The sequence below is a fragment of the Balaenoptera musculus genome, chromosome 12, assembly GCF_009873245.2.
Source record: "Balaenoptera musculus isolate JJ_BM4_2016_0621 chromosome 12, mBalMus1.pri.v3, whole genome shotgun sequence".
Classification (NCBI taxonomy): domain Eukaryota; kingdom Metazoa; phylum Chordata; class Mammalia; order Artiodactyla; family Balaenopteridae; genus Balaenoptera; species Balaenoptera musculus.
In genome coordinates this window covers 28,961,154-28,977,946 of record NC_045796.1, presented here as the reverse complement: position 1 = coordinate 28,977,946, position 16,793 = coordinate 28,961,154, and the positions used below count along the sequence as shown (strand labels likewise).

The following is a 16,793-nucleotide window of genomic DNA, read 5'->3' as shown; positions in this document are numbered from 1 at the left end:
CAGAATTATAATACTAGGATATTTAAATACAACTATATTATAGTCATAAAATGTTATAAACCATAAGGATTTTTTGACTGTCTGGCTATTAATTTCTATCTCCTGACCCACTGAAATTTAAAAAAAAAAAACCAATAATTAAAAGCAAAAAGTGTTCTGTCTTGCTGTTATCTAATTTTATTTCCCTTATATTTCTGTTAGTTACAAGAACAAGCAGGAAATAAAAAACGAGCTTTAACAGAGTGAAAGTGAACGCAGCCATTGAGCTTAAAAATTCACAAACTGTAAAATCAATTGATAATAATTAAGAATTATTATAACATGCCAAATTTTCATGCATTTTTCTTAACGATCAATCAAATCAAAGCCTCTTTCAAAGTATTAACTGTAAAACTAAAGAGAACAAGTAAAGCATACCTTTTGCTATCTTTCCTGTAGATATTGCTCCCTCACTCTTGACCTTCAAATTCTGCATTTTATCTTGCTCCAGAACCACTGACAAAGCCTTTTGCACATCAAACTTGTTCTTCAGAACTGCTTCAATCAATATGTCATCTGGCACAGCAATCTCAAGTACCTCTCTCATGTGATCAAGGCATGAAAAAAGACGAGCTAGAACAGACAACAATAATTAAAAGCTATACTAAGTGGTGTCATGAAAGAACCCTCAATCTTCAAAACTGAAAAAAGGATTTGAAACTACAGCAGGATGTTCAAGTCATTTTTCCTTGGCAAAAATTACAGTGATTATATTTTTATCCACAATATACCTAGCTTCCCTTATCAGAGGAACAATTTCAATAATTAAGAAATCACTATAATAAATGTCTCCAAAGTAATATTGACTAATCCTTGAAAAAAGCGTAAATTGTATACACTAAAATCTATTTCAGTCAATGAGGATGATGAGGCCTATACTGATGATTTTTTACGTGTGTAGAAAGGGAGGGTTAATTATAAAAATACTTCTAACTAGTTAGTGAACCCAGTTAATCACTAAGTATATTTCTTAAATTTCTTGCATTACTACCTTAACCATTATTAAGTACGTTCTATTTTAGGCTAACTTCAGTTCTACTCAGCCAACTATAATCATCCTTAACAATGCTTTAAAAATGGGCGAGATAACTTGGCATAAAAATGCCATAAAAATTAGGAAATCCAATAGATTAAGGAAAGAATGGACATTTCTTTTTTTTTTTTTTGGCCACACCACACAGCATGTGGGATCTTAGTTCCCCAACCAGGGATCAAACCCGCACCCCCTACAGTGGAAGCATGGATTTCCAGCCACTGGACTGCCAGGGAAGTCCCCGGACATTCATTTTAAACACAAAGATTTAAATCTGGATGTCTAAAATCTTTAAGGATTTTTCTTTTCTGATGACTATGTTATTATAAAAAGTAATTACTAATAACATTCAATAATGACGTAAATTCCATGAGAGCAAAGGCTTTATATCCCTAGATCCTAAAATAGTACCTGGTACCTAGGGGCCACCAAATAAAAATGCATGAATATATTAATTTATATTTGTATAGCAGTTGACAATTTTCAAAATATTAATACATATATATGCATTATACATATACACATATGTATATATATCCTTTGTAATCCTCACAGTAACTCTATGACTTAGATATATCAAATTCTAAGTCATAAAGATAAGAGGACTGAAAATCATGGCACTACTAAGTTTAGCAGTAATCAAAATATAACTCAAGTTTTCAGACTCCCTAATCCAGTGAAACCAGTTCACAGAATGCACTGTACATTACATTTTTACATGCTTTCATACTAAACAAGGAATCTACTCGCAATATGCTTTCTTTTTTTTTTTTTTTTTTTTATAGCTACTTTATTTATTTATTTATTTCTTATTTTTGGCTGTGTTAGGTCTTCGGTTCGTGCGAGGGCTTTCTCCAGTTGCGGCAAGCGGGGGCCACTCTTCATCGCGGTGCGCGGGCCCCTCACTATCGCGGACCCCCCGCCGCGGGGCACAGGCTCCAGACGCGCAGGCTCAGCAGCCGTGGCCCACGGGCCCAGCCGCTCCGCGGCACGTGGGATCTTCCCAGAGCAGGGCTCGAACCCGTGTCCCCTGCATTAGCAGGCAGACTCTCAACCACTGCGCCACCAGGGAAGCCCAATATGCTTTCTTTTAAAAAAAAGAAGTATTTAATACTTTTTCCATTGCTCCCTTTTTTAATTATTAAAAATAAATTCTCAAATATTTGGGTAATTCTGCTTTGCTTGAGTCCAAAATTAATTATAGGCTAATAAGCTAAACTTGAAAAATTATACCTATTTCATAAATACATGAATTACTAAAACTGGAACAGAATACTTAGTATATAGCTAGCATCAGGGCCTCTTCTAATTAATTATAGCAACTGTTGTCTACACATACACAAAGAGTAGACATACAGAGTCAGGCTGTCTTGGTTCATATCCTAATGCCACTTACTAGCTGGTGCAACTTCAGCCAAGTAACTTTGTGTCTCATTTTCTTCCCCTATAAAATGAAGACAATACCTGGCCTACCTCATAAGGTTGTTATGAAGACTAAATATGCAATTACCTGAACAGCACTTAGAACAATACCCGGAAAGCAGTTAGTAGAGGTTAGCTACAATCATTATTATTGTTATCATGCAATTACTCACATATGTAGGGTGGGAATGATTAACTTTCATTCTCAAACATAACTCTGAATTTCATACCTCCTTAATCATACTGAGGCACAGCAGAGAAGTATAAGACTTCTACTTTATTCCTACCCTTTCCCCCCACAATGACAACTATAACACATTCTTTAAAAATATAATCGAAACTATCAAGGAATTTATACAGCAGCTCCTCTACAAACTTTTATCCAGATTGACAAATGTATTTGCCGAGTTGATGAATTTTTTTATTCTCTGTTGTTTCCCTTTCCGCTTTCTAATTTTGTGTATTTGTGCTTTCTCCATTTTTCTTGATTTGGGTAGCAGCTGACATATATTTTACTGATTTATTCAAAGATCAGCTCTCAGATTCATATACTCCCCCCTTCCTGTTTTTAAATTGTTATAAATTTTCAATTTAAAAACATTTATAGAACAAAGCCACACTCCACAGAAAGAGCAAATCAGCTCAGCCCTGCTCACTACCAACGGGTGGCATTACTGTTATACCTGGTGATTTTAGGTCTACTACATTGTTCATCAATCTATAGCTTGAGTAGTATGTTTGAAACAATGTCATATTTGAAATTTATTTATAAAAGGCAAAAGCCAAAATATAAAATATCTTTGTTAAAATGTTTAAGAGAACTAAAAAGAAGCAAACTCAGAACCAATGCCATTACCATTTACGAGTTCTATCTTGAAACAATTTACATGACTGTGACCAAGCAGGACACTGTACAGTATTACTTCAGACTTAAAATTTTTTTTTTTTATAAAAACCAGACTTTTGGAACCTAACATTTTGCAAGGAAATGAGCTTCTGTAATCTAACCATAAGCTCTACATAGAGCTTATGAAACAATAAATATTGCTAAAAGAAAACAAATCATTGAAGTTTCTCTCCTAAGGAGATTTCAATCAAAAATTCCAGTTATTAAATAACAGCCACACAATTTTTCAACCATACAGTTAACCATCTAGTTCTCACAAAATATAATTAATAAAATGTAAATTTTCCTTGAAGATATAAGATATAATGGTAGTTCATACCATTACTACCCACGATCATTATTATGAACAATAAAACTGATAATTTCCGGTAAACTGATTATTAATCATTTTCAGATAAGAAACATAGATAGACTACTTTTTACTATACCTTGATCAATTCCGCTTAGCTGATGGTTCAAAAGAGAACTGGAGGATTCTTTCAAATCTTCATAATCATATTCTTCTACAGGTTCAACAACTGAAGGTTTGTCACGTTGTGAGTAAATAAACTGAGCAGCTAGAATATACAATGATTAAAGAATGCTGTACTGTAGCCATTTCCCATTAACTTTTTTCTTTAACAACAGTTAAAATAAAAATCAAAGATTCTGACCTACCACCTACAGTCATTTGCCCACATTTATAATAACGGATGAAAACAAAAACAAAGACAAAACATATCATACCCAAATTCTGCTCAAATGTCCTTACTAACCATTCACTAGCCTCTTATAATTGTCTTCCTTCTTTCCTTCTATCTCATAAACACTGAGCTTACTTTCTCCACAGTTTTCAAAAATTATCTCTCCTAATATCTCATCCTTGCCTACTACTCCATCTTCCCTGAAATTTTTTCTTTGATACAAATACTTTAAACCTCATATCAAATTTGTTCATTTGCATAATTAAGAAAATACCAAAAACAGACTAGATTTTCACTTTCCAAAAACTACTAATTTTGCCTGAACCCAAGAGTTGACCAAAATCATAGGCCTTAACTTTTTTTTTTTTTAAAGATTTTTTTTTGATGTGGACCATATTTAAAGTCTTTAGTGAATCTGTTACAACACTGCTTCTGTTTTATGTTTTGGTGTTTTGGCCACAGGGCATGTGGGATCTTAGTTCCCCAACCAGGAATCGAACCCACATCCCCCTGCATTGGAAGGCGAAGTCTTAACCACTGGACCGCCCAGGAAGTCCCCATAGGCCTTAACTTTTAAACAGTTTATACTTCAATCATACACTGAGACTGTATATTAGTGTCATATACCTAACTTTGACTTTCAGACAGAAGTCTGTGCTACTCTGCAGTACTGGCAGTGCCATTACTCAACATATAACTGGGCATTATATTTTTCATTAATAGGTAGAAAGACAAAATATCAAAGTGCCAACATATGCTTGTATCATACACGAAATACGTGTGAGCAAAGGAGAGAATCATCATGAATGCCCAAAGTGTTCACTCTTCCACGTCAACTGGATGCCCACTGAACTCAAGTCCTAGAGAATGTATTCAATTATGAAGGAATAAAATTAAAGAATAAGTTTAAGGAGGATAAAAACATCAATACAGTATTCTAAAGGCAAGGTGTTATCAAGGATTTTATATTATTTAGCTTTCTGGAAGAGCACATAACATGTATGTCTGTTGCTCAGAGTTCCCACATTTGACTTTTGTGCATGTTTTCAGGAAGGCACTATCCATGAAAGGGAATCTCTAACTGCATTCAAAATGTATAGATAACACATATATAGACAATAGAAAATACTATGACTTAAGCGTAACACCTATACTCAGAAGGTCATGGCGTAAGTGCTATTTATTTATAGTATAAATCAATGATGGCCTTACAGATTAGCAGGAAAGGCAAAAAAAGAAAAGGTAATGACATACTTTAAAAGCCAAATGAGTAGTACAGATGACAAGTGCTACAGAAGCACGGAAGATTAAGTAATCACTGAAGACTAGAGCAGTTATAATAAAGAAGGCAAGAACATCAGAAAAACTGAAGAAGAGGTGGAAGACATCCTGAACAAGGAGAATAGAATAAGAGAAATAAAGAGCAGTTGAGAGAATTCAATCTATTCTGCTATAATGCATGTTTCCTTAACACAAACTAGTTTATACCAAATGGTCAACAGGGGAATGATGACGGTAACATTCAAGTTGCTTTGGTTTATGATATTTTCCCCCCAACACTTTGTAATGCAAATACAAAGTTCAATAACACCAACCATAGAACATTATACTGTAATTGGAATTGTACTTTAATGCCAGATAGCCCCACATTCTTCCTCTTGGCTCCATTTGGCCATGTGTCCTGTTTTGTGCATGCTTACCGCTTGGCTCTCTAAGACCTGTGAGTATTTTGCCTTTGCAACATTACTCATTAGTTTCAACTCTTCCTTACACCTCTATCAAGCTTTCACCTTTTTGTTAAATGTAAAGTCCCATATATACTGGAATATATCTTTATTAGGAAGTTAATGTAACTTTCCAAATGTGCAAGCATTTTTATTAGATGATTATTGGTTTTATTAGTATTGATACTTTACGGGCTGAGTGGTCTGTCATGATCCTATTTTTTTCCCAGAGGTTTTGTTATTTTTTAGTATACAATTTTAAAGACCACAAGGTTTTTCAAAAATGTACATATTATGCTATATATATATCACTATTTTCCCTCCCTCTTGTGCAAGTAAAATACAATACTGCCATTACAAAGTCAACATGGTTAAACAGCAGGAAAAATATCCTGTTTCACAGATTTTCTAAGATGACCACTTTTTTCATACATTAAAAATCTCAGAATGAGGGATGTCTTACAATCAAATGGCATCTTAGTATTATGTAATACTTAGACTGACAGCTGATTTTTTTTTAAGTGGTACGTAAAATAACAATATGTCTTACAATCCATGGCATTTTAGATACAATAAAATGTGGTAGCATTAAAAAATGTAAACCAGGCCATTTTGTGCCTGATGATTTTCAAACTACTTTCCTGGCTGTAATTAACTATTCAGTTTAGCCTAAAACTAACTAATATACTTTCCCCAACTTTCTCTCATAGCTCTGAACTGTGAGGAAAAACCTAAGACAAATCAAAAATTAAGTGAGAGAAGAAATCAGATACGTCCGTGAACAATTTTCACTTAGGAAGTATTGACAGGGAAAAAGGAAGTTATCAAAATCCAGACTTCTACTCTACCCCCAAGGAGCTATTCTTCCTAGGGGCTTTTCCTACCCCCTCCCACACACAGATCCAACTCAGAAACTGTGGCCATTGTTTTAGAAGTAAATGATGGGACATCCCTGGTGGCGCAGTGGTTGAGAATCCTCCTGCCAATGCAGAGGACGTGGGTTCAAGCCCTGGTCTGGGAGGATCCCACATGCCGTGGAGCAACTAAGCCCATGAGCCACGACTACTGAGCCTGTGCTCTAGAGCCCATGAGCCACAACTACTGAGCCCATGTGCTGCAACTACTGAAGCCTGGGGGCCTAGAGCCCATGCTCCGCAACAAGAGAAGCCATCGCAATGAGAAGACTGCGCACCGTAACGAAGAGTAGCCCCCGCTCGCTGCAACCAGAGAAAGCCCGTGCAGCAACGAAGACCAAACACAGCCAAAAAAAAAAAAAAAAAAAGAAGTAAGTGATGGCTGGATTTGCCCGGGAGTGCAGAGGGACGCTGGGTAGGAAAATTCCCCAGGGAAAATAGCTGCTGGGGAAAAAAGAAGAATCCAGATCTCTGAAGTTGAAATGAGAGCCAAAAGGCAACAAATATGATAAAAAAGAGTGAGAGAAAAGCAATGGAGAGAAAAGGATAAATATAAAATGCTCTTCTTTTCTAAAAATGTAATCACAAACTTTGACAGAAATGCTTTCTGAAAAATTGGACACCCATAGTGACTTTTATAATTTAAAGCATTTTGATAAACATAAAAATTCAGAGAATTCAAAACCTGACTCCTGCAATTGCCTAATATTGCTTCCTAAACATCTTAAAATAAAAATTATGTGAGGCACTCATTAAAGATACAGCTTTCTAGGCTTCTTCCCCTGGAGATTCTGGTTAAGTGGTGTTGGAATGGGGCAGGGAATCTCTATTTTTACAATTACTCCCAGCTGATTGGTATCATCAGGGAAGGTAGGAAAGAGCCTACAAGTCTCCCCTTTCATCTGTCCCAGATGTAGTCCACTTTGTATACTGTCATCAGTTACTTTCCTAAAACATGACCCCCTTAACTGAAAAACCTTCAATAAGCTAAAACTACACACCTAAAATTAAAAACCTTCTTCCACAATTTGGCTATTTCCTTTCTGAGCCCTCTTTGTGCTGCAACTGCATTAATCATGTGAGTCTTCCCAAACACGCCTCACTTAGAGGCCACTGCTCAAGCACTGCTGTTTCCTCTCTAGGATGCCATTCTTACTCCCAAATTTACCAGTCCCAATCCCACCTCGTTCCAGAAAGCCTTTCCAGACTCCTTCAGGCAGGACTACTTCTTTACCCACCATACTGTCATTTGAAGGGAACTTTTAACAAGCTTCCTTACATGTTAATTGATGCTCAATAAATTAACATGGAATGGACTGAATAAGGTTAACTACTGTTAAATTAATCATACAAGGAGGCCATGAGACTGAAGTGGCTCTAATGCCTTGGTTGCAAAGGGAAAACCAATCCAGAGTCAATTCCTGCAAAGGCCTCAGGATTTAGAACAACCAATCACAGAAAGCCAACTACTCTCCCCCAAATAATGTAATGGGTTAAGCTGTAGCCAACCAAATAATTCCCTTGCTTTGCTTCATGTCTTCTCTATAAAAACCTTGCCCCAGCTCCTGTTGGTGGAGTGCTCCTAACCACTTCCACTTTGGAGCTACCTGATTCAAACTACTCAAATAAACTCTTAAAAATGTTAATATGCTTCAGTTTATCTTTTACCACTTCTAATTACATTAGTTGAAACAAGATTTATAACTGTTCAAAGTTTTATTTATAGGCTCTTTTTGCTATCACCAGCTCCCTAATGTATGTTCAATATTCAGCATCAAAGTCAATCTTTCTAAAGAAAAAAAAAAGCTATAACATTTAGAAATCACCTTTCCATCAAGAAAACTGTGCTTAGTAGAGTTAAAAAAAATACATAATAAAATTTAGAGAAACTCCTATTAATTGATAAAGTCATTCAATTACCAGAATTCATTAGACCATGAATTCAATCATCTCTTCGATGACATTAGCTGCTTCTTTAAGAACAGAAAGTATCCTTCTAAAACTATTTTTTAATTGAAAATTGCTTGGAAAAATATACCACTAAAGAGGAAAAGTGTCTGATCTGATATTACTACTACTTTATACATGTTTTGGAAAATTTAAAAATCCGAAACTACATGCTTTTGTTAAAAATACCAGTTTGTCACAGAAGAAAGTCAAAACCATTTAACTATCTCCTGCTTTGATAGACGGTTGACTTCCTGGAGTATACAGAGGTAACTTTCAAAGAGTCAGACTGTCCTGAATATGAACCACAGACACGACACATATCAAGGGCTGTGAGAGACAAGGGATAAACTATGACCTCAAGAAAGGTAGGCCATAAAAGCAAATCTCAGAAAAACACCTTCAGAATGCCTGACCTTGTGTAGTGTTAGCTCATTACTCAAGATTAAGCATGATTTATTGAGACAAGCCTAGATAAATGAATGCATTAATCTGCAATATTAAGATGTCTTTCAGTAGTCCCTCTCCCTATGAAGGTTTCCTTGTGCAAGCCATAGTCCACCAACTTCCAAGTAGACCTTAGCTCCTGTAATTATCTCTTGAATCTATTTGCAAATCCCCTGCTGTCACCCCTGTCCTAAACAAATGGTTCTCAAAGCAGTAGCTGTGTCCCACCCTCAGAGCTTCTGACTATGGGGTGGGGCCCAGAATTACTTTTCGAACAAATTCTCAAGTAATGCAAATGATACATGGACCACATTTTGAGAACACAGTCCTGAAATATCCTCATCTCCTCTAGATTAGTATAATAGTCTCCTAACTACTCTATCTACATCCACTTATGTACCACCGTCAATCCAGTCTCTACTATATGAGATTTTTTTTTAAAAACTCAAATCTAGGGCTTCCCTGGTGGCGCAGTGGTTGGGAGTCTGCCTGCCAGTGCGGGGGACACGGGTTCGAGCCCTGGTCTGGGAAGATCCCACATGCCGTGGAGCAACTGGGCCCGTGAGCCACAACTACTGAGCCTGCGCATCTGGAGCCCGTGCTCCGCAGCAAGAGAGGCTGCGATGGTGAGAGGCCCGCGCACCGCGATGAAGAGTGGCCCCCACTTGCCGCAACTGGAGAAAGCCCTCGCACAGAAACGGAGACCCAACACAGCCATAAATAAATAAATAAATAAATAAATAAATAAATAAATAAATAAATAAAAATAAATAAAATAACTTCCCTCCAGAAGAAAAAAAAAACAATAAAAAAAAAAAAAAAAAAAAAACCTCAAATCTAATTATCACACCCACATCACCTTCTCAGTTTCATGAACACGCCATGATCTTTACTTCACTTGTAATACTAGTTAGTGCTACCAGATATTACTTTGTCACCTAGTCAACTGATGATAATGAACTGTAGGTGCCCCAAAAGGTTAACCCATAGAGTTTTTTTTAACACACTGCAAATGACAAGTGCCTGGGAGGTTCCTTGGGAAAACTGAAATTTCTTTTATCCCTAATCCCTACAAAATATGGTCTTTTTGAATCACTGAAGAAGAAGCTTTAAAGGAATGCTGATTAAGCCGCCTCTCAGCTTCTAACCCAGTCTCTTTACTCTGCTCTGTGACGCTGGGGTTGAAGTCTGCAAAGCACATTTCTTCTATGACAGCCGGCTCCCTTTTAGGATCAGCCAACAGGAGATGCTAAAGGGAGACTGGAAGGCTGGAAGAGGAACACACATGCTCCTTTCCTTTTTGTTTCTTATCTGGTCACCATCACCCCAGCAACACTTCATCTTGCAGAAATCATTTGTTCCAGTAACTGCAATTTATATCAGTTTGCAGTTTTTCCAAAACTCCCAGAACCAGCTTCAACCATGACCAGACAGCCCGCTAGAATTCCCTCTTCAAAAGGCTGAAGCCCAGCTTCACAGTGTCCCTTCAGAGACACCAGTCCCAGCCACAGAGCATCCCCTCCTCAGGTCTCAGTCCCAGCTCCACAGTCCCTCCTCTGAACTTCAGTGGCAAAGCAACAAAGCAGAACCCTCTTGTTACACATCTAGGTCCCAGCTCAAAGGAGCCCCCCACCAGGTTCTAAAGGTTGGCTTCAACCTTGTCCATTGGTTCCCCTAGGAACTAGAGATGATAAATGCTTCCTAAAGTTACTACCTCCTTGATATTTTGGTTTGCATTTTTTGTCTCTAATACCTAGTTAACAACTTTTTACATTAAAATCTCTCTGGCAAAACAACTGGTGCAATTTCTATCTCCTAATAAACTCACGACTGATAACAGTGTAACATTAAAGGAAGAGAAGAAAGGCTCTGATTAGTTAGGCTAAATGATTAAAGTAACATAAAGAGCTAGATGCATTACAGAGTAATAAGTAACAGGAAAAAAGATGACAGGAAGAGTAGAGGTGCTATGACAACTTCTAGAGCACCTATGCCTTTATAAAGAAAAAGAAATTCTAAAAAGTCAGAAGGGACATATTTGGTCTTCAGAGACTAAGAGGAGGCATAAAGCAGGTTTACAAAACAGCTCAGGAGACTATAAGGTATTAAAGACAAGGCACACTGATAGAAATTTTAATTACGATATTAAACCTTTCAACTTGTGGAAAATGAGTTTTATGAATTATATTTATGCTGTACATAACTATATGTAATTGCACCTGCTTTTATGGCATAGTAAAATTTATCAAGGCATTTTAACCAACTGTTTATAGAGTAGGCTAAAATTTGAAGACAAACGCATTGTTAGGGAAATTAGTGAGAAAAAGGTCTGGATCAAAGACACTGTCTCTCATGTACCACAATGTTCATTGCAGCACTATTTACAATCACCAGGACATGGAAGCAACCTAAGTGTCCATCGACAGATGAATGGATAAAGAAGATGTGGCACATATATGCAATGGAATATTACTCAGCCATATAAAGAAATGAAACTGAGTTATTTGTAGTGAGGTGGATGGACCTAGAGTCTGTCATACAGAGTGAAGTAAGTCAGAAAGAGAAAAACAAATACCGTATGCTAACACATATATACGAAATCTAAAACAAAAAAAATGGTTCTGAAGAACCTAGGGGCAGGACAGGAATAAAGACGCAGATATAGAGAATGGACTTGAGGACACGGTGAGGGAGAAGGGTAAGCTGGGACGAAGTCAGAGTGGCATGGACGTATATATACTACCAAATGTAAAACAGGTAGCTAGTGGGAAGCAGCCACATAGCACAGGGAGATCAGCTCGGTGCTTTGTGTCCACCTAGAGGGGTGGGATAGGGAGGGTGGGAGGGAGACACACAAGAGGGAGGAAATATGGGGATATATGTATATGTATAGCTGATTCACTATGTTGTAAAGCAGAAACTAACACACCACTGTAAAGCAATTATACTCCAATAAAGACATTAAAATATATATACATATATATGTAAAAAGACACTGTCTCTGCTGTAAAGAACAGAGGAAATGTTTTTGTTATATGGTTGCAAGGAAGAAATTTTTCAGCAAATGAGACAGAAGATGCAGCTCTTATGTGGAATCCTACAGGAATTTGAACTCTAAATCACTTTGCAGTTCCATCAGAAGTTTGAATTACATGTATTTGGTTTATTTACAGTAGATAAAGTACTGTATGAAGGGAAGTCTATGCATAACACTTCAGTGTTTCTAATATTCAAGATTTTCCTGGGAATATAAAATTAACTGCTGTCTGCCTTCAGAAGTTTTAGATTTTCATTATTGACTAAATTACCATTTTAGTCAATTCAGATTAATTGCATGCTGCAAAGAATATTGGAAAACCATAGTTTTCAGAGTTTTCTTCAAATTGTTTAAAGTCAAATGATGGAATCAAAATTTTAAATTCTATTCGTAAGTAAAGACATTATTTTATATACCTTTAAAGTTCACATACAATTATCTTTCTAAATGGTACATAATATTACAGTCTCCTGGAACATGCTTGTCCTAGAATGACAATAACATTTACTTAACATTTTTAAATACCCAAATAATGAAAATCAAATTATTTTTAAAAATTCACCTGTTGATGGTGAAATACAATAATCATCCTCTACAGACTGGCCATAGAGATCATCATCTTCAAAATCTAAAATAAAAATACAAGAGATAAATTCACTTACAAGTTCTTTTTATATTCTTAGTTATTAATGAGGAAACATCTGAATTCTCTCCAAAATAAATTAAATTAAATTAATTAAATTGTTCATCTTAGAATGTCCACTTAGAATGTCCACTTTTCAAAAAAAATTCTAAAAATTCTACCCAAAGTAGGTATTTACAGACTTTCTATATTTATAAAGACATACATGTTTTTAGATTTTTAAGCTAATTGAGTTTTAAGAAGTTTTTCCAAGTTTTCACTTCGTGTGATCAAAGAATAATCCCATACACCATGTACTTGAATTGTCCTTCCAGTATTGACAAAAATCTGAAATAAGCCTTCCATCCATTTTTTCACCAGATGCCTGCTCTAACCAAAACATTTATTTTCCATACAACTGACTAGCGCAGGGTATACAATCAGACCATGAAGGCAGTATTTCTTCATGTAAAGCTAGGTAATGCACAAAACCCAGCTTATCCTAAACTCCCCTCTGCTCTAGCTAATTGGCCTTTTTTCGTACTGACTAGAATATGCTCTTTGCCCAGCTTTTCCTACGGCTGTTTCCTTCTCCTAGTTAAGGTTCCAGCTCAAATGTCATCTATTTCAGAAGTCTTCCCTGAGCGCTCCAGGTAAAGCAGCAAGCCCTGCCTGCCACTTTTATTCTCTAGCACACTCCTCTAACTGAATGTCTTCAAAGCACCATACCTGGTTCACTCCATGGACTATAAGCTCCTTTAGGGCAAGACTGTCTAGGCAACTACCTGACACACGCTTGGCATAAATTAACACTTGTTTTATTATAAATTAATGAATCAATCTATAACTAAAAACCCACAAAGAACATAAACATGTTTACCTAAGTGTATTTATTCATTCAACAAATACTAACACTATGCCAGGGGCTATCAGAGACATTTGGGGTACAAGACTGAGTGGCAGGCACATTCCCAGATCTCTACAAACCTAAAATCTAACAAGGGAAGACAGACGAGAAAACGAGCAATTACAAAACGATATTACAAGTGTTTGAGACATAAGAATACAGAATGATCTGGAAACACACATAGGAACAACAAAAACAGAATTGGGAGTGGGGTGGCTAGGGAAAGATCCCCAGGAATATCATATTTTAAACCAAGTCCAAAGGATAGTTAGCTAATTTCTGAGGGTATTCATGTAGCAGCAGCAGGAACAGCATGTTCAAAGGCTGAGACCAAATATTTATGGCAAAGAAAAATTACATAAATGCTACTATTGGATTAAAATGTGTAAATTTTTACACATTCAATAAATTATTAGATCACAATCCCGACTTAATAAAAAATTATTAGCAAATAAATGAGAAGCCATTCACAAAAAATATATATTTGGATATTAAAGACAACAAGAATCTTTTTCTACTGGGTCAGTTTTTCAGTACTGAAATGAACCCTAAAAGTGTTACAGTATCAGAAGATAAAGAGAATTCTTTCCTGGGATTTTTGTAAAGTGGTTCTTTTCCTCAACAATATTTTGGAGTATTTACTGCACATAAAGCATTGTACTGGCTAATGGAGTAAATATAAAAATAAAGTATGGGCTTTGCCTTCCTGGGACTTTTATTAATTAGTAGGTGAGGCATTCTTGTAAAGTACTACCCATATTACAGAGAAGAACAAAATGAGAGTTAAGGAAAGGAACCAATAGATTTTGGAGCACAAAAATCTCTGTAATGAAGTTATATTACTTTTGAGAATTTTTAAATTATTATCTGAGAGAACGGAAAGCTTAACTGAGAAAAGAAAAAAACTGGACACTTAAAATAAGTAGAACTTTCACAAGCAAGAAAAGGGGATGAACCTCCGATGCTATAGAAACAGCTTGGTTATGATATCATCAATTGTTCCAAAGAAATCTGAAAACCTGATCTGGGGTGGCTAAGGTGAGAAGATACTTAGCACTCACTCCCTCAAGCCAAGCACCTCTCCTTCAGGATGCCTTCCTTCACGAACGAGTTCTGCTTAAACTCCTCCGACTCGTTCTGAACAGCTGTTCTCACTTAAGTAGCTCCCATAGCACTTCATAATCATCTGTTACTTGTGTATCTCCCTCTTTAAACTCCCTCAAACATCTTGCTGTTGGTCCCCAAAGCTCAAACAGTACTCCAAACACTCAATGTTGATTGAGGACATGATAAATATCTATTAAAGAAATGCATAAGTAGTAATTAGACCTATTCATGTCTTTTACAGCATATTTGCAAAAGTATCTCCCAGGCTAAAGTCATTTCTCAGGTAACAGTGGTCCACAGGCAATACTTAACATCCACTGCAACACTGAAAAAGAATTCCATTCTGAAGTGACCACCAGGAACCTAACACGTGCCAGGCTAACTGGATCACTGCCTTCAAATGTAGCAAAGGGTGTTAGCTGCCCTCCGCTATGATTAGAGCATACTGATGTTCTAGAATAATCTGCTGGGAATGCTAATAACCACCACCAATATACTAAGCACACTGCATGCTCTGTACTCAACAAAGTGAGAGATCTTTATTCATTTGCACTCCTTCATACTTGTTTATAGTTTTAGTTTGTATGATGCTTGGTGATGCCTATAATTATCCACTGTATAGAGATTAAACTCCTGGACAACATTCATATTGTTTTATTTCACTTTTAAAATCAATAAGTCCTTTTAGAAGCCCCCTTTCTTCTCATACTACTTTTTTTTCCCAAAAAGTACATTTATATTCAGCATGACCAACCAAGAACTGAGTACACACCTCAAGGTCATCTGATCAACTTACTCTTTGGGCCTTTTTAATATGTATTATTTTTTCTACCATCTCCTAAGTTTCCAATTTAACTTGAAAAGCATAGAAAATAAGTTTGTCAGCTAATTCAAGCCAGGTTCTGCACTAAGTGCGTAGGAACAAACACACAAAATGTACCCTGTAAATCTAACAGTTACAGCAGAACAGCTGAATGTAAGCATTAAGTCAATCCTTGTTTTACAAATAAGAAAGTTTCATGGGCCTGTTTGAAAGGAGGGTCGGGGAGAGAAGCTCGAAGTAGGAAAGTGTGTAGCCAACCGGGGGGGAAACAATGGGAGAGGCAATAATGCTTACGTGGGTAACTATCACCGGAGCCCAACCTTTTCAAAAGTCCTTCCCATATGAGGCCCTGCAGCACCTCCCCTGCCCTAAATAAAACCAATCCCAGAAAGCAAAAATCACGACTTAACAACGCCATTCGGTGGAGCTCAGGCGGCCTGTAATTTTCTCCAAATGAGCCTCCTCTGAACGCCAGCCTGGCACCACCGACGAGAAACTAACATATGGAAGTGAGTGCCAACCGGCTGCGATCCCGGCTGGAACGATGAAAATGACGTCCCGGCATAACCCTGCCACCTACCTTCATCGTAGTTATAGCCTCGGACATTCCGATGCCTGGCCATGACCGCGGAGAGGGCGTTCGCCACAGCCGCTTACAAACTACCAGCTCAGATACTGACCAGGCGCCAACTGCGGCCTGGCAAACACCTATACGCCATCTTGGCTTCCGGCAGGCCTCAGCGCTGAGCGCCTGCGCACGCACGACGTCTTATCTGAGTACGGCAACCTCTCAGGCTCATTCGCCTCTCTGAGGACGCATGCGCACTCATGCTCACGGGAGGGGTGCGTTTCGGCGAGGCCGCGCCCACAGACAAATTGACTGACGGGGCTTTCGAAGGAGACGAATTACACCATTACACCGCTTATAATTTGTTAGTTTGGACTTGATATTTCGAGTCGGGATCCTTGACCTACGCCGGCGTTCCAGATTATTTTCCAAACTTGGCTTCTGATAATCTAGTGAGAAAGCTGACTGTGTGCTCAATAAAAGCACGAACCGTGTCTTATCCAACTTTTCATCTTTGCGGCCTACTTAGGCACTAATAGGCGTTAACAAACTTGTATACGTTTGGTATAAGAATTAGTCCAAGTATTAAAGGCGAAAAAAAGACTCTTCATAA

General features: G+C 37.3%; 1 protein-coding gene across 3 annotated transcripts in view; it reads right to left on the bottom strand.

Annotated features, from left to right (window-relative positions):
* Positions 1–16,379, bottom strand: part of HBS1L (HBS1 like translational GTPase) — an 84,846-nt gene extending 68,467 nt beyond the window's left edge. For 2 of the 3 annotated variants that reach the window (XM_036871536.1, XM_036871535.1), the window contains exons 1-4: positions 16,193–16,365; positions 12,716–12,781; positions 3,830–3,958; positions 418–612 (exon numbers count right to left, since the gene is read on the bottom strand). In XM_036871536.1, the coding sequence (XP_036727431.1) occupies positions 418–612; positions 3,830–3,958; positions 12,716–12,781; positions 16,193–16,235 (433 nt within the window). In that variant the 5' untranslated portion in view covers positions 16,236–16,365. Of the gene's footprint in view, positions 1–417; positions 613–3,829; positions 3,959–12,715; positions 12,782–16,192 lie in introns of all 3 variants that reach the window. The other variant, XM_036871537.1, reaches the window with a different exon arrangement.
* Positions 16,380–16,793: the final 414 nt, after the last annotated feature.